At 43.5% G+C, this 23,263-nt stretch overlaps 1 protein-coding gene across 8 annotated transcripts in view; it reads right to left on the bottom strand.

The window, feature by feature from the left end:
* The window catches only part of ACAP2 (ArfGAP with coiled-coil, ankyrin repeat and PH domains 2), a 106,416-nt gene that overhangs the window by 10,249 nt on the left and 72,904 nt on the right, over nucleotides 1-23,263 (bottom strand). For 6 of the 8 annotated variants that reach the window (XM_075938311.2, XM_075938313.2, XM_075938310.2 and 3 more), the window contains 8 exons: nucleotides 19,823-19,874; nucleotides 17,320-17,420; nucleotides 16,388-16,493; nucleotides 13,196-13,407; nucleotides 12,887-12,956; nucleotides 10,769-10,863; nucleotides 5,424-5,581; nucleotides 4,523-4,615 (listed from right to left, as the gene is read on the bottom strand). In XM_075938311.2, the coding sequence (XP_075794426.2) occupies nucleotides 4,523-4,615; nucleotides 5,424-5,581; nucleotides 10,769-10,863; nucleotides 12,887-12,956; nucleotides 13,196-13,407; nucleotides 16,388-16,493; nucleotides 17,320-17,420; nucleotides 19,823-19,874 (887 nt within the window). Of the gene's footprint in view, nucleotides 1-4,522; nucleotides 4,616-4,980; nucleotides 5,092-5,402; nucleotides 5,582-10,768; nucleotides 10,864-12,886; nucleotides 12,957-13,195; nucleotides 13,408-16,387; nucleotides 16,494-17,319; nucleotides 17,421-19,822; nucleotides 19,875-23,263 lie in introns of all 8 variants that reach the window. The other 2 variants (XM_089780682.1, XM_075938317.2) reach the window with 2 other exon arrangements.

The raw sequence follows: 23,263 nt of genomic DNA, 5'->3' as shown, positions 1-23,263 counted from the left end.
CTTAGCCAGGGGGCGGGGCTATCAGGAAGGCCAGGGATTACAAAGCCCGCGAGTCAGCGACCAGGGGAGGGGCAGCTAACGGAGTTTCGAGGGGGAGGTTTGCAGGGGAGTTGGAAAGGGGTGAGGTGCACTTGCCAGTCTTTAAAACTTCTAAACTAAACTAAAAACAAAGCTTCCTGGTTTAATTACAACCCCTCTCAGTAAACTAAGTAGCTGCAGGAGAGAATGCAGGCAGGAGCCCAGCAGCAGGGTGGGGGCTATTCTGTTAATTGCACTCAATGTAGCATATATACCTGCCCTGGGGCAGGTGACGATTGTGTGCATTCGGTGCTAGGAGCTCAGAGACCGTGTATGGGCTTTGGAGGCCAGGGTGGATGAATTGGAGGAGCTGAGGGAGGCAGAGAGGTACGTAGATGAGGTTTTCCGGGACGCCGTAGAACTGTCACACCTCCAGTCAGACAGCCCCTGTGCTGTTAAGGAGGATGAAAGGCTCAGGGAAGGAGAACTGTCAAATGGAGCAGAGGGAAGAGATCCCATAGTTGGGACCCTCCTTCCAGAGGATGTTGCGGTATCCTCTCGCAGTGAGGATACATCTGCAGGGGAGGGAACTCCAGTCATTAGGAAAATGCAGGTGTTAGTAATGGGAAATTTGATCATTAGAAACACAGAGAGGTGGATTTGTGGCAACCGGGAGAACTGTATGGTGACTTGCCTGCCTGGTGCCAAGGTTGTGGATCTCTCGAGGCATTGAGATAGACTTATGTGTCGTGCTGGGGAGGAGCCAGTGGTCGTGGTACGTGTGGGTACCAATAACGTAGGGAAGGGTCAGAGAGAGGTTCTGGAGGCCAAATTTAGGCTGTTAGGAAAAAGATTGAAATCCAGGACCTCTGTGGTGGCATTCTCTGTAATGCTTCCAGTTCCACGCGCAGGGCCAGGTGGGCAGGCAGAGCTTCAGAGTCTCAAAGCGTGGATGAGATGATGGTGTAGAGAGGAGAGGTTTACATTAATTAGGAACTGGGGAAACTTTTGGGATAGAGGGAACCTGTACAGGAAGGATGGGCTCCACCTAAACCAAAGTGGATCCACACTGATGGCATGTAACATTAAAAAGGCTGTAGAGCAGTTTTTAAATTAGGGGCTGGGGGAAAACGTGGATCAGACAGAGACATCTCTTAGGGGAGGTTCTGTTAATAGTGATGCTCTATGTTCTAGGCAGGAGGAGAGGATGGAAGTATGGGTTGCATCAGATGAGACAATCAAAAGAAAGAGTCTAACATCAGGAAACGGCAGACAGATAGATAGTAACAAATTATTAAAGTGCTTATACGCAAATGCCAGAAGTCTAAATAGTAAAATGGATGAACTGGAGGTGCCTAGTTTTAAAGGAGGCTATTGATATAATAGGCATCATGGAAACTTGGTGGAATGAGAACAGTCAATGGGACACAGTCATACCAGGGTACAAAATATATCAGGACAGAACAGGTCGTGCTGGTGGGGGAATGGCACTATACACGAAAGAAAATGTAGAATCAAATGAAGACAAAATCTTAAATGAGCCAAAACGTTCCATAGACTCTCTATGGATAGTAATTCCATGCTCCAATAATAAGACTATAGCTATAGGGGTATATTATTGACCACTTGATCAGGGTAGCGATTGTGACTATGAAATGTTAAAGGAGATTTGATAGCCTCTCTAATTAAAAACCTTGTTAATAGTGGGAGACTTCAGTTATCCCCATATCGACTGGGCACACGTCACCTCAGGACGGGATGCAGAGAGAAAATTTCTTGATACTTGAAATGACTGGTTCTGGGAGCCACTGGATCTGGAACCCATAAGAGGAGAGGCTGTTCCTGATTTAGTGCTAAGTGGAGCGCAGGATCTGGTGCAAGAGGTAAATAGAACTGGATCACTTGGAAATAGTGACCATCGTGTAATAAAATTAACATCCCAGTGGTGGGGAAACCCCTCAGCTGCCCAACACTGGGGCATTTCATTTCAGAAAGGGGAACTACACAAAAATGAGGAAATGAGTGAAACAGAAATTAAAAGGTCCAGTGACAAGAGTAAATGGAGGCCCAACGTAAATGTATGCCCCACATTAAAACACATAGTAAGAGACTCAAAAGAGCCACCACTTAACAACCGGTAAAAGAAGCACTGACAGCTAAAGAGACACCTTTTAAAAAGTGGAAGTCCAATCCTAGTGAGGAAAACAGAAAGGAGCATAAACTCTGTCAAATTAAGTGTATAAATATAAGAAAAGCCAAAAAGGAGTTTGAAGAATAGCTAGCCAAAAACTATTGGCTAGCAAATAGTTAAAATATGTATTTTAAGCAAAATGTATTTTAAGTCCATCAGAAGCAGGAAGCCGGCTAAACAACCAGTGGGGCCCCTTGGATGATTGAGATGCTAAACAAGCACTCAAAGATGATAAAGTCATAGCGGAGAAGCTCAATGAATTCTCTGCTTCAGTCTTCACAGCTGAGGATATTGGGGAGATTCCCAAACCTGAGCCATTCTTTATAGGTGACAAATCTGAGGACTTGTCCCAGACTGAGGTGTCAGAGGAGGTTTTGGAACAAATTGATAAACTTAACAGTAACAAGTCACCGGGACCAGATGGCATTCACCCAAGAGTTCTGAAAGAACCCAAATGAGAAATTGTGGAACTATTAACTGTGGTTTGTAACCTATCCTTTAAATCAGCTTCTGTACCTAATGATTGGAAGATCGCTAACATTACCCCAATATTTAAAACGGGTTATAGAGGTGATCCAGGCAATTACAGACCAATAAGTCTAATGTCAGTACTGGACAAATTAGTTGAAATTATAGTAAATAAAACTGTCAGACACATGGATAAACATAATGTGTTGGGGGAAAATCAACATGGTTTCTGTAAAGGGAAATCCTGCCTTACTAATCTGCTACAGTTTTTTGAGGGGGTCAACAACCATGTGGGCAAGGAGTATCCAGTGGATACAGTGTACTTAGATTTCCAAAAAGCCTTTGACAGGATCTCTCACCAAAGGCTCTTACGCAAACTAAGTTGTCATAGGATAAGAGGGATGGTCCTTTCTTGGATTGAGAACTGGTTAAAAGACAGGAAACAAAGGGTAGGAATAAATGGTAAACTTTCCTGAGTGGAGAGAGGTAACTAGTGGGGTCCCCCAAGGGTCTGTCCTGGGACCCGTCCTATTCAATTTCTTCATATGATCTAGAGAAAGGGGTAAACAGCGAGGTGGCAAAATTGCAGATGATACCAAACTGTTTAGGATAGTCAAGACAGAAGCAGACTGTGAGGGACTCCAAGAAGATCTCGCCAAACTGAGTGATTGGGCAACAAATGGCAAGTGAAATTTAATGTGGATAAATGCGAAGTAATGCACACTGGAAAAAATAATCCTAACTATAAGTACAATATAATGGGGACTAATTTGACTACAACTACTCAAGAGAGATCTTGGAGTCATTGTGGATTGTTCTCTGAAAATATCCACTCAGTGTTCAGCAGCAGTCAAAATAGCAAATAAAATGTTAGGACTCATTAAAAAAGGTATAGAGAATAAAAAAGAAAATATCTTATTGCCTCTATATAAAACCATGGTATGCCCACATCTTGAATACTGCATACAGATGTGGTCATCTAATCTCAAAAAAAAATTATCTTGGCATTGGAAAAGGATCAGAAAAGGGTAACAAAAATGATTAGGTTTTTGGAACGGGTCCCATATAAAGAGAGATTAAAAAGACTTGAACTTTTCAGGTTACAAAGAGGAGACTAAGGGGGGGATGTGATAGAGGCCTATAAAATCATGACTGTGTGGAAAAAGTCAATAAGGAAAAGTTATTTACTTATTCCCACAATAAAAGAACTAGGGGTCACCAATTGAAATTAATAGGCAGCAGGTTTAAAACAAACAAAAGGAAGGTTTTCTTCACTCAGTGCACAGTCAACCTGTGGAACTCCTTGCCAGAGGATGCAGTGAAGGCTAGAGAGATTCAAAACAGGATTAAAAAAAGAGTTAGATAGATCCATGGAGGTTGGGTTCATCAATGGCTATTAGCCAAGATGGGTAGGAATGGTGTCCCTAGCCTCTGTTTCTCTGGAGGTGGGTGGCAGGGATGGGATCATGTGAGGATTTCCTGTTGTGTTCCCTTCCTCTGGGGCATCTGGTATTGGCCACTGTCGGCAGACAGGACACTGGGCTAGATGGACCATTTGGTCTGACCCAGTGTGGCCGTTCTTAAGTTCTAATGTTCCTTTTCCCACACTTGAGAAGGAGAAAGGATGGCAAACAGGGAGGAAAAGTGAAAGGCACGTTTCTGTTCACTCTCAGGAATGATTAGCTATGTTAACACAGCACTTGGGACAGAAGAGGGATGGGGAAAATCGCAGTAATACACAGTATTTACTACGACCAGCAACGCGCAGTCTGCTTTTTACTAGCATGTTTTTAATCAGAAAAAGAAACCCCTTAGTCCCATCTTGAAGTGCAAGATCAGACAGACCTGGCTCACACAAGCTGTTTGTGGAGAGGGTGGAGGCGAGCTGTTCTCTGCTGTCATCGGCACTGCGCTGGATCCCGCTGTCACTGCTTCGCGCTGGTTTTAGGAAAAGACGTTAGAGTCCCCCTGCTGCGGTGTCCCCTTTCACAGACGACACGACAAGAAAGCAAGCTCTTGGTCCTGAATTCATTACCAGTTACTGGCAAGTGGACAGCAGTAACTATGGAGTATTCAGAAGAATAATCTGAAACTGCACTTCTGATCCAGACACTTGCAGTGGTTCAAACCGCAGCCATTTCAGAAAAGGAAAGGGTCAGCATATGTCAAAAGCTTAAATGAGGTCCTGGAGACATGAAGCAATGCCATAGCTGGGAGACAATGGACTACAGGCAGCGGGATGGCCACACCACACAAGGGACCACTAGTGCAGATGCTGAATCCACCAGGAGAGGAGTACTTACTACCACGCAGTTTTGAAGAGGTATCAAAGTAGGAGAAGAGTGAATCTAGCTCATCGGGACAGAACAGAGACTCCCGCCTCACCTCGTCGCTACTTACAGCAACCGCTGGGGACATGCAAGTTAGCAAAGCACAAAGCAGGCAGCAAGGAGGGAAAAGGGCAGGAGAAAGTTATTGGGAAAGTTTAGGAGGAAAGACTGTGGTTAGTACATTTCTGAATTTAAGATGCTCTTCCCCCTTAAAATCAAACAGTCCAGGGCAAGTCACATTAAAATATTTGTCTCGTGTCTCTAAAATAGACTTTGAACAACCAAGACACAGTCCTGGCTTCTCTTTATGGAGACAGCAACTCAGTAAATAAAAATACCAATAGCATATTTTAAAAGAACATGCTAATAGATACAAAGGCAGAGGAGCAGAGAGAGAAGCAGTTCATCATATTCACCTGCCAAAGGGGATTTTTCAGTGCCGCTGAGCCTCTTTTCCTCCTGACTGAGAGGCAGAACTTTTGGGCCAGGCTCAGGAGGAGATACTGATGCAGGCTGTCTCTCCACGAATTTTCTTTCCACATACTTTGCTCTGATATAAGCCTCTTTTTCCTGCCTGGCATAGACACACATCAGTGAAGTTACATTAACTGTATTACACATAGTAATGGTGCATTCATTCACATGAAAACCATTAGCAAATTACTGCAGCTCAGCCTCAGTTATTTGCATGTACAATAGTCTTTCTTTAAAGACAATATTTTCCAGCTCTTTGAAATGCAAAATTCTTGAACAGATTTAAAGTTCACTTTGGAAGTAAACCTGCACCTGCTGTAGCCCAAGAGAAAAGTTTTGGAGACTGGTGAGTAAATGAAAACATGGTTATAAGCAGGGCTTGACAAACTATGTAATCTACTCGCCCATGGCGAGTAGATTACAACCTGGAAGAGCCGGGTTCGGGCGATCTGCGCATGTGCAGAACGAGCTGCGCATGCACAGATCACCGGACACCGTGACTGGCGAGCGGGCCTTGCCGCAGCTCAGCAAGCCCTGGTTATAAGAAAACCCAGCTCAATATTTACAAGAATGTACAGGAGCCGGATAGATCTGTGCACTTGCACCTTTATGCATGTAACAGACACATAATACAAATTGGCCAGTTAGATTTTTAATTATTAAAATATTAAAGTTAAGCCTGGCAAATTTGAGGGGTTATAAGAACTGGAGTTGTGAATGATGCCAGGCAGATGCTACATAACTTTCCTCCTTGACCTCCGGGTCCTTTCCCCAGGTACACAGCACGTGTGGCAGAGACAAACAGGAACTTTTATGGGAGGTAGCTGAATTAGTCTGTAACTGGAACAACTTAAACAACAAATAGTCCTGCAGCACCCTAAAGACTAACAAAACAGGTAGGTGTGGTATCAGCTGGTTGTACCCACGAAAGCTCATGATCCCATCTACATGTTTTGTTAGTCTTTAAGGTTGTGGAAGCAAGGACTATGTGGTGTCATTTTAGAATGGTGAGGAATGGACCTAACCCTCACCCCACGAGAACTGTCAGGCCAGCTTTGCTCTCGCCTTGCGTTAGGAGATAATGATGGAATGCTGACTCTAGGGAGAATCCCGAGATAAGGTGGCGTCTGAAGGGAATTATTATGGGAAGGAGAATAATTGTTTATTGTTATTATATGTAATGGGAAAGTATATATATATTGGTTTTAATTGTTTTGTTTTTCGAGGGTCTCCCTCACAGTCCCTTCCCTTGCAATTGCTCGTAAAATAAACTTATAAAATGAGGTTTATGGCTAATTTCAAAAGGAGGGTTTTCTTTCGAAATAACTGCGTCTAGACAGCGTTTCTTTTTTCAAAATAGGGTATTTCAAAATAGCGCCTGGACGCGATTATGCAAGTGAAGCCCCGGAAATTCAAATCCGTGCTCCATTTGCAATTTTGCTCAGCTGCATTGCATTCCTCTCTCGAAAGAGGAATGCAGTGTAGACACACTCTTAGTCTCTCCTTTTTTAAGATGAAAAGTCCAAGTCTTCTCAATCTCTCGACACATGGGACCCATTCCAAACCAATAATTATTTCTGTTGCCCTTTTCTGAACCTTTTCCAATGCCTAGATTTTTTTTTTAAAGATGAGACCACCACATCTGTACGCAGTGTTCAAGGTGTGGGCATACCATAGTTTTATACAGAGGCAATAAGATATTTTCTGTTTTATTCTCGCTACCTTTTTTAATGATTCCTAACATCATTCTATTTGCTTTTTTGTCTGCTGCTGCACACAAATACATTTAATTGGCTCAGCTTTTTGAGTTATGTTAATTAAGGAATGAATAATGTTTCCTTATTCTATTTTTCCACACTATTCATGATTTTCTAGACCTCTAACATATCCCCTCAACCTTAGTAATTTCTTTTCCAAGCTGAGAAGTCCCAGTTGTGTTCATCTTTCCTCTTATAGAAGCTGTTCTTTACCCCCTAATCATTTCTGTTGTCCTTTCCGTACCTTTTTCAAATTCACTATATTTTTTTTTAGATGGGGTGACCGGATCTGCATACAGTATTCAAGATGTGGGCATACAATGATTTTATGTAGATGCAATGTGGTATTTTGTCTCATCTATTCCTTTCCTATTGATTCCCAATATTCTGATAGCTTTTTAGTTTTTAGACTGCGACTGCATATTGAACAGATGTTTTCAGGGAACTATCTAGACCAGTGGTCACCAACCAGTCGATCGGGATCTACTGGTCAATCTTGGAGCCTCTGCCAGGGGATCCCGACTGGTTCGGCCAAGAGGCTATCAAGTGCCAGCACATAGCTGCCTCTCCCCTACTGCTGCACAGCTCCTGCCCTCTGCCTTGAAGCTGTCCCCTCAGGAGCCTCCTGCTTGCTGGGCAGGGGAGGGACAGGAGGGGGCTGATGTCAGGGTGCCCCCCCTCTCATTCTGTATCCTATTTCCACAGAGCAGAGAGGGGACACAACAGGACTTGGGAGGGAGTTTGCTGACTGCTTTTGGGAGTGGTCCAGGGCCAGGGCAGGGGTGAGCCTGGCTTAGCCCCACTGCACCCCCACCTGAGGTCAGCAGGGCCCAGCTGGAGCCCACATCCCAAAACCCTACCCCAGTCATGAACCCCCGTGTACACCTCAAGTCCCTGCCCTAGAGCTCCGAGCACCTCTGCATCCAAACACCCTCCCAGAGCCTGTACCTAGCATCCCTCCTGCACCCCAACTGCCTGCCCCAAGCTCAGAGCCCCTCATACTCCAGATCCCTTAATCCAAGACCAGAGTCTGCACCCCAGCCTGGTGAAAATGAGGGAGGATGGGGGAGGAAGGAAGGATGGAGTGAGCAGGAATGGGGCCTCGGGGAAGGGGCACAAAGGAGGTGGGACAAGGGTATTTGGGTGTGAGGTAGCTCTTCGATCGCACTTACATTCAAAAAGTGATCTCGTGCTTAAAAAGCTTGGAGACCCCTGATCTACGAGGGTTCCAAGATCTCTTTCTTGAGTGCTAACAACTATTTTAGACTCTATTTTTGTATCTGTAGTTGGGATTATATTTTCCCATGTGCATTACTATGCACTTATCAACACTGACTTCCATCTGCCCTTGTGTTGCCCACTCACCTGTTCTGCGAGATCCCTTTGTAACTCTTGGCAGTCAGCTCTGGACTAGTCCCTGTCCACCCCCTTTTCGAGAACATTTATGAGAAGTTTAACAGCAGCGATCCAAATGCAGATCCCTGCAGCACAACACTCACTCCTACACTCCCCACATCTTGTAAGCAGCACACTCACAATGTTTTCCTTTAGTTACCTGAATAACCATCCTTTTGTTACTCCGAGTCCCCCTGCCCTCCTCTCTTTTAACAAACTCCCTGTCCCCAAGGCAAAGCTGCAAGCAGCCCAAACTGTCGCATTTACAAACTCTCTCTGGAGTCAGGGCACAGGCTTTAAGCAGACCTTGAGCATGAAATCAGGGGTTCAAACGCGGGGGGGGGGGGGCGACTGGCCCCCTAAACCCTCAAACAGCACCCCTGGAAGTAGTGGGGGGGGCCAGGAACAAAGCAGCACTGAGGACAGTGGATGAACTCACAGTAAGATTTCCCACAAGACTTCCACGAGTGGCACTCTGCAGGGTGAGAGCAGAGGCAAGAAGGACGTGAGAGCAAGGAAAGTTCCAGCGCTGATGTTTGGTTTGGCAGCCAGAATGGTGGATGCCAGCAATCAAGAGGCCAGAGCCACGGAGTCAGGAGAGGGGAGGGAGATCTGAGGGCAGAGAGACGTCACCATGCCTGCAGCCTGACTGACACGGAAAGTGGGGGAAGGGGACCAGCACTGACCGCAGCAAGGTGATCAGAGAAGGAAGGAACCCTGACCAGTGTTCCCCTAAGCTGTGCAGTGGCACCACAGCTTCACAGGTGATTAATCAGCCCCGCCCAGCCAGAGGCTCAGGGCTCTGTGCACTGGGCGGGCATGGCTTATAGGGAACACTGGCCCTGACGCGGCTTGCTCAGGACAGAGCACTGTGTTGTGAAGAGGACTGGCAGAGGTAACTAGCCTAGGTGTATTTCTTAGCTGCAGGCGAGGAATTGAGTAGCTCTGGAGTCAGACGGTTATCAGCATAAAAGTCGAAGTTGCTTAGGTTAAGGGCTGGGGACTGGGAAAAGGGAAAACCAGGGAATCGGCATCAGTGCAGGAGAAGGGTGGCCGACGGAGTAAGGAGAGGATTGGGCTGGGCAAAGAGCTAGAGAATACCAGAAAGGGCCAAAGGAAGGTCACAGTGTCCTTGGCAGGGGGAGAAAATGAGAAGGCACCTGGAGGGATCTGTGCAAACTGTGTCCAAGGGACCAAGTATGTGCTCACAAGGGCAGAAGCAGGAGGGATGGGCTAATGGCAGCTGTGCTGGAGATGGAGAGCGCTCCAGAGGCGAACAAGGGAAGAGTTGTTGGGAGGGAGGCAGGGGAAGAGAAGCAGGTTCGCCACAAGAGCGAGGGTGGCAACAAACCCTGCCGGCAGCGAAGAGGAGGAGCTGAAAGAGAAATGAAGGTACATGCGAACTGATGGAGCAGAAGCAGTTGAACAGAAAGAGGCAGACTTTGCGGACACAGAGGAGGCTAAAGTCCGGCTTTTCTGACATTAGCACTTTTGTCAGCAAATCTCTTGCTGGTGAGGGATGTGAAAAAACCCAGCCCCTGACCAACAGAAACTTCACAGACAAAAGCGCCACTGTGGACAGTGCTATGGTGGTGGGAGATGCTTTCCTGCTGCTCATTGGGGGTAGATTAGTGATGCTGGCAGGCAAGCTCTCTTCCAACGGCACAGAGCAGCAATACAGGAGAACTGACAGCAAGTGCAGAGGTCCTGCTGTGTTGCTGTAAGATCTGCAGTGGAGACACAGCCTACGGCTGGAAAGGATGGAAGGAGCTAAGCAGAAGACTAAAAGGGAGGAGCTGGTTGATGAGAACACAGAAGCGTTATCCTCCACCACAAGTAGTTTCTATGCACCAGGTTAGATTTGAGAATTTCAGAAAAAGCAGACTTTTCACTGCTTGCCCCAGTTAATGCTGGGCTGCTGAATGGCATCACAGAGAAATAGGCTGTTCCGCAGGGGATTTCCACAGTGGAGACGGAAGAGAACCTGAAAGCCACTAGGCACTTATCCTCATGGAGCAATGGTGCCAAATGGGCACAAGTCAGCTGCTTGTGCTAAGTGATAGTGAGGAGTTTAAATGGAGAATATTTACGGCACTAGTTAAAGGAAGATCAATAAAACCAAAGTAAATCACTACCTTTGGCTTCCAGGCTGTGGCTTCTTAACTCCCATTCTTTCAACTTTTGCTTCATATATTCTATTGATGACACCATTCCCCAATTCACACATCAGCTACAAGACAAGAAAATATCAGCATGTTATGAAAGGCATTCTCTCTCAAGGCCTTGTCTACACGGGCAGGTTTTGTCATCAAAACCTGCCTTTTAATGACAAAACAGCAAGAGAGTTTACACTACAATAGTGGTGAGGAGTCCTGTGGCACCTTATAGACTAACTGAAGTGTCGGAGCATAAGCTTTCGTGGGCAAAGACCCACTTCGTCAGATGAATGTGGCGACAAAAAACTTCCAGCTCTGCAAGAGACTTTTGTCTTTCCCCCTCCCTTTACTGTCAACAAAAAACCAGCATGGACTCTGCTGTTTGTTTTGTGGAGAGAACTGGCTTCCGCCTGTATCCCACAATGCCTGCCCTGATGGCTGTGCTCAGTGTGTTGTAATCTCTGCTGCCCTGCAGGCATACGCCCCCTCTCCTTTTCAAAGCTCCAGGAAGTGTCTGGCAGCTGAGTGGGCAGCTCCATTGGGGAAACAAACAAAGATCAAATCATTGGAGTATTCCTGTTCTGCCCTGCTAGGAACCCAGAAGCAGGCAAGCTTCTGCTGCAGGGGGAGGGCTGGAGAGACTGCTGTGCTGCTTTGACGTTCCTCAGCATCGAGAGCTCACAGAGCAGCTCTGCCTTCCCACAGCATTGCACTGTGGGATGCTTACCCACAATGCTTTGCTCTGTCGACAGGGGGCTAGCAATGAAACGTCAACAAGGGGAAGCAGAAAAAACAGTTTGAACCGTTTTCACTTTTGGTGACTTCTGCATGTTGACAGCACTCTTGTTGCCAAACATTCCCAGTGTGCACAGAGCCAGCATGAAAAGTACACCTCGCCCCTCTCCACAATGCTTGGGTCTCTTAACATCTCTCATTTACAACAGTTCCTTGACAAACCTTGTAAGGAGAAAGCTAATTTTGTGCAGATGAAACAAGAATGCTGAATAAGAGGGAACAGATTTCCAAATGAGGGGATGAAAAAAGTTATTTGGGCTGGTAAATGACCAGAACCAAAAAACAAACAAAAAAAGCACACTGCTCTATCACAGGACTAGCAAGAGTTTCAAGTGTGATTCCATTCTGAAAAGAGATCATGTAAAAATTACACCACCTTCTCGCGCAATCATTCTTCTCCTTTTATTCCCTCAGCCATACAAAATGTCATACCCTGGTAAGAGGCAGGATGCTGCATTCTAGTCCATCTCGTACAACAGCAAAACCCGCTCCAGACACTTACACCTGTCCAAGCCCCTAGACAGTACAAGGGCTGCACAGGTGTCACTGCAAGCAGAATTTTACTTGCAGAACTGTTATTGGCAGGGGAAAATGCAGCTTGACCCTCAGACCTGGACTGCAAACCTGGCTTTCCAAGGGGCAGGGACTATTTAGTTATAAAATAGACACATTTGAGGTTGAAATTGGAGACACAAACACAATGAAATCCACCCTCCTCTCTGCTGCTATTTTTACCTGGTCATTCATTCGTAGCAGAAAAGCAGTAAAGCCCAATAATTTGTGAACCATCCTAGCTAGAAACAAATGCTTTGGACCAGCTACTCAACTGCACAAAAGTATAAAGCATTTTTTTTCCTGTTCAGGTCACATGGCACTGGATCTTAATCACACCATTCTGATAAACACGTACATACACATCACCACCACCCTCAGCGCGCGCGCGCACACACACACACACACACACAGGATATCTGAAGCAACTATAGTAATGTCTCGAAAATATCAATTGTCTATACCAAGAGAAGCCTGGGAATCATGTTTTCAGATAATATTGGGCTTGGGTTCGCTACTCACATTTCATTAGCTATTGTGCTTAAATCAGGTTGAAAATGCTGTGAATACAAAAAATACAATAATCTTCTTTCACTTTCCAAGGCTACTCGGCCCTCTACTAATTGTTCAGTGCCAATACTCTTTTCCAAGTACTAGTTCTAGGCCAACAATTAGATAGAAAATTCAATTCCTGTTACAAACTTATCACTATCATTTTTAGAAAACGCTTGTCTCAAAGGATTACCATACCTTTAGAAGTTCAGGCTCCCATGTATCGAGTGTTAAGGATCTAACTTTTGAAAAGTGGACTCCTAGACTCCTAAACAGACAAAAAACAACCCCACATTAATACATAACTAATGTACATTAACATAGTGTCATATGCTAGACAGGCTTACTAGTCCCTCTTGCAGATTAAGCTGTTGCCTTAATTCTGTCTGTGTGCAGGGGTCTCTACACCCTGGCCTCTGAGCAGATGACAAGAGGGGAAAACACGTCCGAACACAGTAATGCCTTGGCCATGCTGTGTGAAATGACGCATGGGAAGGGCTTACTTACCTGTGTATCCCAGAACACTCAATACACAGTGTGATTCCGAGGTTGATACTGGCCCAGCGAGGATCTGCCAGGCCACAATCACAACAGGTGATGTTACCAGCAATACACTGAACCTGCTGTAGAGCACTTTCTCCTTTTAATAACTTCTCTTTTGGCTCACTGCCAGATTCCAGGCTTCCTGTAGAAGGAGACGATGATTTCTTCTCCAGTTTCTACAATGAGGCAAAAAGCGAAGAATTAGCAGCACAGCAGTTAACGCTGCTTTGGCCCTGGAGGAAGCCTCCACATTTATCAATAACCATTTTATTGCTGAACAACTGAAAGGAAAGACGTGTGACTGAAAACACACCCTGGACTGCTCAGCAGATCTTGCGGCCCCAAAACAGCAGTAGCCCGTTAAGCTGGACAGTTCAATCACAGCTATAAGAACAGAAGTTACTTTCCTGTGAGGGGGGAAGGGATCGCTCAGTGGTTTGAGCATTGGCCTGCTAAACTCAGAGTTGTGAGTTCAATCCTTGCAAAGGCCATTTAGGGATTTGGGGCAAAAATTTGTCAGGGATAGTACTTGGTCCTGCTGTGAAGGCAGGGGACTGGACTCAATGACCTTGCAAGGTCCCTTCCAGTTCTAGGAGATAGGTAATCCCCATTAATTTATTCTTTGAGGCCTCTGGTCCCTGCTGTATTCCATGTGCACCGGATATCGGGACATTCTGCATGCAGTGTCTGTTGGTCTGTGCCTGTGTCCTGCAGCTGCTTGTGCTCAGCACTGAGGGTTATCAAGGGAGCTGTGGACCACTTGCCTCTCCAGTCCCTTTACTACTCTGACTCCACTCCACAGCAGAGAGGAAAGTGAGCAGGTGGATGACAACAGCAAGGGATCACATATCTCAAAGAACCACCAGTTACAAGGAACCAACCTATGTTTCTTCTCTGAGCACAATCCTTGTGTATTCCACACCAAGGTGACTGATAAGCCGCAGTCAAATAGGAGGGGGGGGGGGCACAGGGATGCAGGTGTATAAATGTTTCGAAAGCTGCATCTGCAGAAGAGTCTTGGACTAAAGTTTAATGCTTCCTATGACAGGTAGTGGATCGGGCCCTTACGCTGTCCTGGGGAGGGGGATGCATTGACAGCAGTAAAGGAGGATTGAAAACCAGGTAGAGAGTCTCTGAGTGGGTATCACTTGTTCCTGTGGTCACTCTGCTATAGCAACAAACAGTCAACGCATTTTTCTAATCGGTGTCACTCTGTGCTGGCCGAGTGCCAGAGCTGATCCACCACTGAGTGAAACCTCCTCTCCTCACTGGAGTTCTGAGCCGGTGGGAAGAATACCAGTGAGCTGACTGAGTGATGGGGACTCAGAAATTACTACAGGGATGAATTTTGGGTTGAGGCTACCTTTTCTTTATGAAAAGTTCCATATGGCTGGCTGGCCATGTCCTGGCTGATGGGAGGATGACAAGGAAGTGACCTTTGTATGGAAGTGGAACATTGAGTGCATGGCCAGCAGTCCAGAAGGGCAGCTTAGTAAACAGTGAGCACAAGACTGAAGTTAGCTATTGGCGTCACATGTGGGAAAGACCTAGTGAAACCCTGCAGAAACTGACTGTTATGGCAGGAGTCAAAATAGACTAGATCCCTACCCGCGGGTGCAAGGCACTGCCTGCTGCTAGGTGAACCATCAGCAAGTTAATAGGAACGTCCAACTTCAAGAGTGAGGCGGAATCGAGAACAGCAAGAGCATTTGTTGTCTCTGGAGAGAAATGATTTTGTTGCGCCCAGATAGAGAAGTGCCTCCCCTTAGCGAAACAGCATTTTCTGGTAGTCTTGCCTGCTGTGATACAGCCTCTACACATGTGCTACATAGTGCTACATAGTCCTGTATTTTGTTTCAGCTACACCAGACTAACACGGCTACATTTCTATCACTCCTCTACACATGAACGTTCTGGGTTTGATCCCCTTCCAGATATCAGGCCTTGAGATGAAAACAGGATAGGCTGGCCTGTCTGGTCCGGCCACTAACTAGTGACTGATCCAGGCAGGGTCATTCACAGGCTCAGAAACCAGAACAGCCTGGGCCAGATGACTGCAGTAAGAACGACTTGTACTTCATCGTGATGACTCTTCTATAGAACCTTTGCCAGCAGCAAAACATGGGGAAAGCGTAACTCAAGAAGGTCAGCCTGCAGAAACAGAAACTCCTGGTCCCCCTAGAATAGGGGTGTGTGTGGGAAACCATCCAAAGGCAACAGGTAATAGTATTAGAAAAAGGATTTTGTCTAATACAGAAGAACAAATCCTGATGTTGCATTCATGCTCATTTTCCGTGTAACCGGAATGCTTACTTTCCCTTACCATTCCCTCTCTCTATTAAGCAACCCTTTCATTTATCTCCCCCCCTCTCCCCAGCAGTAGCTATATGTTTGCAAAGTGTGAGGCCTGCAGGTTCCCACATCAGTGGATTGCCGAGGGGCTGACGAGCCAGTGGGGGAACAGCAGCAAGAGATGGGGGAACCAGCTTGCATACAGAGCCGGGGGCGGGGGGAGAGAGGAGAGGAGAGGAGAGACAGTGAGGAGGAGGAGGAGGAGAATGTACGTAGTCGATGGGATTAACTAGTAAACCCAGGCTCTTGATTAATCGTGTAGTCGTCTACACAGTGACACCCCTACAACCTATGTTAAGGACTACCCTTAGAATAATCTAGTGAATTCAGATACATTAAGCAGTACATATTTGCCACCAAATTTCAAAGACAGTCAAACCACTGAACAGGTGGATGTCTCTGGTGAGGCCCCTGCACCCAAAGTTTGCGGAAGAACTAACCCAGGTACAACACCAGTAATCTTTTCTACAGGAGCAGGGAGAATATTTTCCTCAATCTCACTTTATTAAATCAGTTCAGTTCAAAAACTAGTTCATTCAAAGTTAGAAAATATTTGGGAGCTAAAACAGCCAGAAAGCTTGTTATTTTATTTAACTAAGGAACAATTTAAATGTTTGTGTATTTTGTGTTTAACTTTCCATCCAAGTACCATTTGACACAAATCACAAGTAAAAAAATGAATAGTTTTACTAAATAAAAAGTGCCTCATTCACCAATTTCTCACAAAAAAATTGGAAAAATTAAGAAAAAAGGATCAGAAATGGATTAGTGCATGACTGGGTCCTGCAGGATAAGTGTACTTGCCTCAGATTCATCCCCCTTCTCTCTGTATGCTGTAGCAATACTGGTCTGAACAGCCTTAATCCATGCCTGCCGCAGCTTTTCTGAATCAGCCTGGAGCATGCAGCTTCTTCGAGAGGAAAGAGACAGACTTTGAGATTCACGCAAACTGACCAATTGGCTCAAAGTACAGACTCACTCATTAAAAGCCAGACTCTTAAGCAAGTTTTGTGTTAGTAAATTCAGTGCATTCTTGTATACACACTGCACTTTACTGTACAGTTACTGGCCCTTTACACACACAGAATGAAGATGTTTCCTGCCTCAGACATACTCCGATCTAAATGGACACCTTAATAGGATACCCGAAAAATTCAAAGTGAATCAGCTGGCCTTATACCACAGGACACTCATCTGACATGAACACCCAGCTCTTGCACAAGCAGAGCTCTCTAAACACACCAGGCAGTATATTATACTACATGGCACTGCTTGGGCTAGTATTGACTTGTTAAAAATTCAGCATTGTCCTTTTAGTCACTGGGAGCTGGCATATAATTAACCACTGCAGAAGCAGCTATTACATCTATGTTGTGCTCTGTTCTGATGACAAATTCAGGAAGTAACTGGGAACCATTTTCTGAACTAAGCTGCAGCCTGACAGTATTGCCTGCAACTGATGCATACAGCAGCAATCTCTCTATCAATAGTACAAATGTTTATAGAGCACAAAGATGCTCGCCGCCGCCGCCGCTTGTCAAGCCCTGGTCATTACTACTGCCAAGAACCCACCTGCTCCAGGTCCCAACATTTAGAGAACAAAGCTGTCAAGATTCGTTCCCCCCTTGTGATTGCTCCCAAGACACAGTCCCCCCAGAGTCATTTTGAGAAGTGAAACTCAAGGTGGCCAAGTAAAACTTGTGTTGTGTATGAGTTTTTACAAAAGTTACCCTTACTTGGTTGGAGAGACCACCTCGAAGCAGAAACGTCTTTCTATGTCTTCACAATGCTTAACCGTGCAAAGCCTCAGGTCTTCAACAACTACTGTGGGATTATCCTAGAGAGAGGGAAAAGGAACAAAACAAGTCAAGTTTATGAGAAGGGGAGAAACTTACTGACGCTACTGCTACTCTCAATTGCCCTCCATTTTTTCCTCTTCATCAAGTCAGAGGGCATGGGACAGCCAAAGTTGGAATTAAGCATTCATGTGTATGAAAATTGAATACAGATTTCGGAAAAAAAAACGTTTCCTATAAAAACTGACTGGGTGATTGACACCTGAAATTTAAATAGCACAGTGGCTCAACTTTGTTTTTCTGAGAAGAAAATAATTAGCTTGCAAATCAGACAGAGGTTACGATTAAATGTGCCCACATTTTACGGCAAGTATAAGATACTAAAATAAAGCTGCTCTGAAAATTTGATCCATAAAAAATAATTGATGCTACTTTAAAGATTGTGTTAAAGTATTTGCTAAGGGTTCTACAGTGTGATCTTGGAAGAGCGACAATAATACCGCACACACAACACTGTCACGAAGTAGTAGTTAGTTGAGAAATGGGAGAACACCTGAGAAATGGGAGGGGGAGGGAAAGTTAAGCCTCCAAATCAGGACATTGCTTTTTTATGTCCATCCACAAGCATATATTGACCCACTACCAGAGCCACCTTACACAACAGATCACACCACACGCAACTGCTGGCAAGATGACAACAGACCAGAAGGACCTCAGTTCTGATCCAGTATGCTAATTCCTAACTTCAACTGTGCCCTCCTCCCCCACCATTTTCTACCCTTCAGTGCACAATCTTTTCATTGGCTTTGCTTCCCCACTACTAGTGTAGGCACTCAGTGTACACATTAGGTGGGGAGTGGATCATTTGGTACCATCATATTTGCTGAAGGGGATGATGAAGGCTGGCATCCCTGGGCTACAGGTGGGGCAGAGTTAAGGATGCTGTAGGGTCTTCAAACCAGAACTTTTATCCGTTTAACAGATCTGATTCATTTGCATAGCACAAATCCTAAACACTCCCCAGAGAAAGTGTATAAGCCTGAGTGAATGCCTTTCAGTCTCCTGTCCAGTGTCAGTAAATCTTGCATTAATATTTTCAAGGAGAGCATGACTATTTCTAGTTGACTCATCGATTTGTTTGGCATCTTAAAGCTGAATATTTTTTAGACTTTTACTTCATGGCCATGCTTATTTATTTATATGGCTATTTGCAGTATGCCCCATTTTGGTGTGCTTACTAGCTTGAGTTATTAGAAAGGACAATAATACATGCACTCCAAGGATAGTGCTAGTTTTCTTTATTTGATTTCATATTAAATAAACATCTTAAGCATTGCTACTTGTTAATTATACCTTGTTTTAGTATCCTGTCCTTCCATACCTATGGACTGTTTCAAGTATACAGTTATACCTAGGTTTTTGTTTGTACTGGGACACACTGTACATCCACACACAACCTCAATATCGGTGTTGCACATAAGAAATTTCAATCTACCCAAGGATGGAAAATGTTAGAGGGAACACTGGCAGCAATCCTAAGTGGTTCCCAGCAAAGCTTTCCATGTATTTGTTCCCTAGGATTATTTTAAATTAGGGGTGGGACATGGCTAAGTAGGCAGGAAGCAGACATGTAGAGGTAGAAATGTAGTGGAGGGAGAAGCACAGAATACTTGGTCCAGCAGCAACTCCCTCATGGACCTTCTCTTGTAGGATAAATCTGACCAAACTGTAGCTCTTGACAAAGACATTTTTATGTGGACCCACCCACCCCCCTGCACCTCCCAATCATCCGATCAGGACTGCACGTTGCCGGCTCCAATCAGGTTTACGTGAGCACAGAAGATGTTTCCGTTAGAAGAAGAATAAATCAAACTACATACTGCACTAGCTTTGCCCGGGTGCCGTATTTCCCCCAGCGTCTATGTACCCCAGACCATGATTTCTAGTGCAGTGTCAGCCAGCACTGAAAAGCAAAACTGCCAGTGACAAATTAAAACTAAAGCTCAAATTAAAAGACTTCCTATTAAAATGTTCTGAATGAAAGGAAGACAATGAATGAATGGAAGACTGTATAGAAAATTCAAGGGCCATAAGAACTAATCCTGTATGAAACTTAGCAGCAATCAGATGCTTACTTCCAAGAAAAACAAGAGTTTATGCTCATGTTAGAATGCATCCCTGCCCACAGAATCACTATCAGAAGCCCTAATGATAACACTGCACATTCACAAATCACCTATCAGTCAGGGATCTTGGAGATTTACAAAGCTGATATTGCCCCATTTTATACATGGGGACTGAGGCAGGAAAATTAAGTGGCTGCTCACTGTCATGGTGCAAGTTAGCAGCAGTATCTCTCAACTTTCATTGCTCTGCTCTAATCAACAGGCCACCCATATTCCCATTAGATGATATTCTTGGGTATTGGAAATATTGTACCTACCTTAAATTTTTTCTGGTACACAAGCTGATTATTCTGTATTGAAAACCAGCGTCTATATAAATAAAAAGAACCAAACATTTAACAGGTTTCACTGTACTTACTGGTTGCAATAAACATACTCAATATCTATGGACTCACACTGAATAGAAGAGCTCACAAAAGTTATGCTTCAGTAAATCTTGACAAGTATGCACAAGCTGTGGTTTCATTAATACAATGACAAAAGAAAAATCAAAGACAAAAAAAATGAAAAAAGCAAGGTTCACAAGTTAAATTTTACAGAACTTCATGCACGTTATCGCTGTTAATGAATTATTCATTCCAAAACATCTATACCCCAGTGTCTGGTCACTTTTATGTTTATTAAAAGCTAAATGTTTAACATTATTTATCAATCTATATTAGTTCATTTACCAATAATACTTATATGATGGAGTGACTGGAAGTTGAGAGGCTAGACATTCTGATTGAAATTAAGGTGTGCATTTTTAACAAAGAAGATCATTAAGCGTGGAATAATATACTATAGATTGTGACAGACTTTCCATTTCAGGCAATTTTAAAATCAAGATGTGAGGTGTGTCTAAAGATCTGCACAGGGAATTATTTCGGGGAAGTTCCAGGAACTGGTCTAGGAGTTTGGAACAAGTGATCACCGTAGTCACTTCCAACCTTAGAATCTAGGAATTCCTCACTTACGTACCATTAAGAGAGAGGTTTTACAAAGTAATTCAGCAGGTTGCCAAAACCACAAGTCTTTTACAGCAAGTCTTCTACTATCTGGTGTTTATTAAAGCCCTACATGCTAGAATCAAGAGTCGCCATGAGAATCAACTTAAAAAAAAAAAAAAAAACACCCTCCCCCCAAAGTTCCTAGTCCCCATTTTTTGAGAAAAAAACCTTGCAAACATGAAGTAAATGTACCCTTTAAACTCAAACAACAGAAGGCAAATAAAAAAGCTCCCAAACTGCCAATACTATTTTGGGGGGCGCTGACTCATGGTTTGGAGGGCTTAGGTCTGGAAATACTGCTACTACATTGGAAAAAAACTCTGCCTACAGGACTCTGGTCCAAAACATCTGATTCACCACTAGATCAGGTCACCATACATGGCACATGGCCAATAATGATTAATTCCCACTCAATTTTTTGGGATGCAATCACAAAACTGGGTTCACTGTGATGAACGGGCTACAGATTATAGGAAAAAAACCCTAATTCTGTACTATAGTGCAAGTTGGGCATTCTTGTTTGATGAAGGTTTATTTTAATACAAGCCTGTGTTTTATAGCTTATCATATTGAAGTGGTTATCACATGCACTCATACAGTATGTGTCAGTTATTTTGTACTACCTGTTAAGATGAGGAACAATATGTGTAAAGTACCCATAAAACATTTAGTCCTGTTATGCCTGAAATTGTTTAATACTGAACTCTACTTCACTAGAAATACTAATAAAACACTCCTACTTATTCAACCACTACAAGCCATTCATGAAAAGCAGCACAAAAATATTTAAGGAAAAATAAAGAGGGATATAGGGTACAAAAACAAATAAGACTCATTCCAGGAAATGTTATTTAAAAGAGTTAGTACTTAGCCTGTAGACAAATGAGATTCTACCTTTTAACAATTATATTTCCAAATGTTGGATGCCTATACTTAGTCACAAAAAAGGTCTCCATTTATAACATTATAAATGTTAACTCTAAATGTGACTGCAATAATTAGACCAAATATGGAATTTTTTTCAAGTTATTTACTACAGTATATTTCAGTCGCAGCAATTTAAAAGGTATCACCTGCACCATTTGAAAAAGAACATATGAATCAAGCCTGTAACACAACCATGGCATAGATTATTTCTAAGTTAAAAATAAAACAAGATAATTCAGCTATAAAGCAGGCTGGAAAAGGAACACAAATTCAGTCTTATTCTTTGCTTTTGTACATACAACCAGTTAGATACATAAAAAGCCACCCCTACACAAAGCAAAGCGCAGCCTGTCACAAGAGAGAACATGCAATGGAGTAAATTTCTAATAATCACCACACTTTCTTAATGGTGAGCTTTATGAAGCCAACATGTTCCACTTATACAGTTAACATTTAGTAACCTCACTGCGAATAAATGCACAGTATGGGTGTGGCACTTCTGAAGTCTTTTCTTGGAGGTTGTCACACTGCTCTACCTACCTTTTACAAAAAGAAGTAAAATTAAAGAAGCCTGCTTGTTTAAATTTTTAGAGACGGGGGAAATTCACTGAAAATTTAACCCTTTATTTGATACACCAACAACAGTATAAGCTATAGTGAATACTCATTAACTTCTGACTTGACTTTAGCCACAGATCTATGCCAAATGTGTGAGTGAACACATTATTATAGCATTTTTAAAGGACAGTTACAAATTACACTCCATTAAGAGACTAGTAGCACAACATTGATTTCATGATTAAAGACTAACAAGATTTTTTAGGCCCAGATTTTGGCCTACCTGAATTATATCCAATCAGAGTACGTCTCTGGTTTCTAAACCACAGAGAGAAGGGAGTGGTCCAATGACAAAACTGAGGCCTAGCACCTCATGCCTCTCTCGCCAATTTGGATGCAGCAACCCTACAGAGTTCCTATGACTGACTGTAAATGGTTCGGAGACAAGTGGTGGTGTAAGTGCTGAGCATTATCAACTATTTGCTCTAAATGCACCATTCGATCACAAGAAAGGGGTGTAGGGAAAGACATTTTGTGGGAGCCTAAAAAATGTTGCTCCTGCTATGTCTCTAGTAGCACATAACACATTATGCTGGTCCACACGGCAGAATATTTTGACATTAAATGCTTCTATATCATTCAAAGTTGCCTTTTAAAAAACAGCTAATTGCACTTTAACTTTATCCAAAAGAAAAAAATAAACATTTGCCAGTTAGAAAAGAATAAAAATGAGTGAAGAGTATTTTTATTCTTCTAAGAACTACAAAATAGAAAAAATATGAGCAGTAAAATTTTTTTTAAATGGCTTTAGTGTCTTTACACAAAACTTTAAATCAGCTTTATTGACATTCAAGAGGGAGTCATTTTGTTTATTGACAGGCAATGCAGCACACTGAATCATCTAAACCAAATGATTAAGAGAGAAACATTTAAAGGACCAATCCTACATATTGAAATCAGCAGCATAATTCCCTTTGACTGAAATGGGAGCGAGATAGCACTTTTAATATACATTCTGGAAAAGTCAGACAGTGCAGACTAAGAGGGGAAGGGAGGTTTAAACATTTCTGACTATAAAGGCATCACACCTTTTTAAAAGGTTTAGAAAATCAGGTGTGCTGTCAATCCACAGAAAATCCTTCTGTAGTCTGAGACTGAAACTTAGTCTTAGACTTTATATCCATTGCAAGTAATCAAAATGAAATGCAGGGTTAATAATGAGCT

Source organism: Pelodiscus sinensis, chromosome 10 (assembly GCF_052426305.1).
Source record: "Pelodiscus sinensis isolate ZL-2025 chromosome 10, ASM5242630v1, whole genome shotgun sequence".
Classification (NCBI taxonomy): domain Eukaryota; kingdom Metazoa; phylum Chordata; order Testudines; family Trionychidae; genus Pelodiscus; species Pelodiscus sinensis.
The sequence above is the reverse complement of the archived record's forward strand: the minus strand, read 5'-3'. Positions and strand labels throughout refer to the sequence as shown.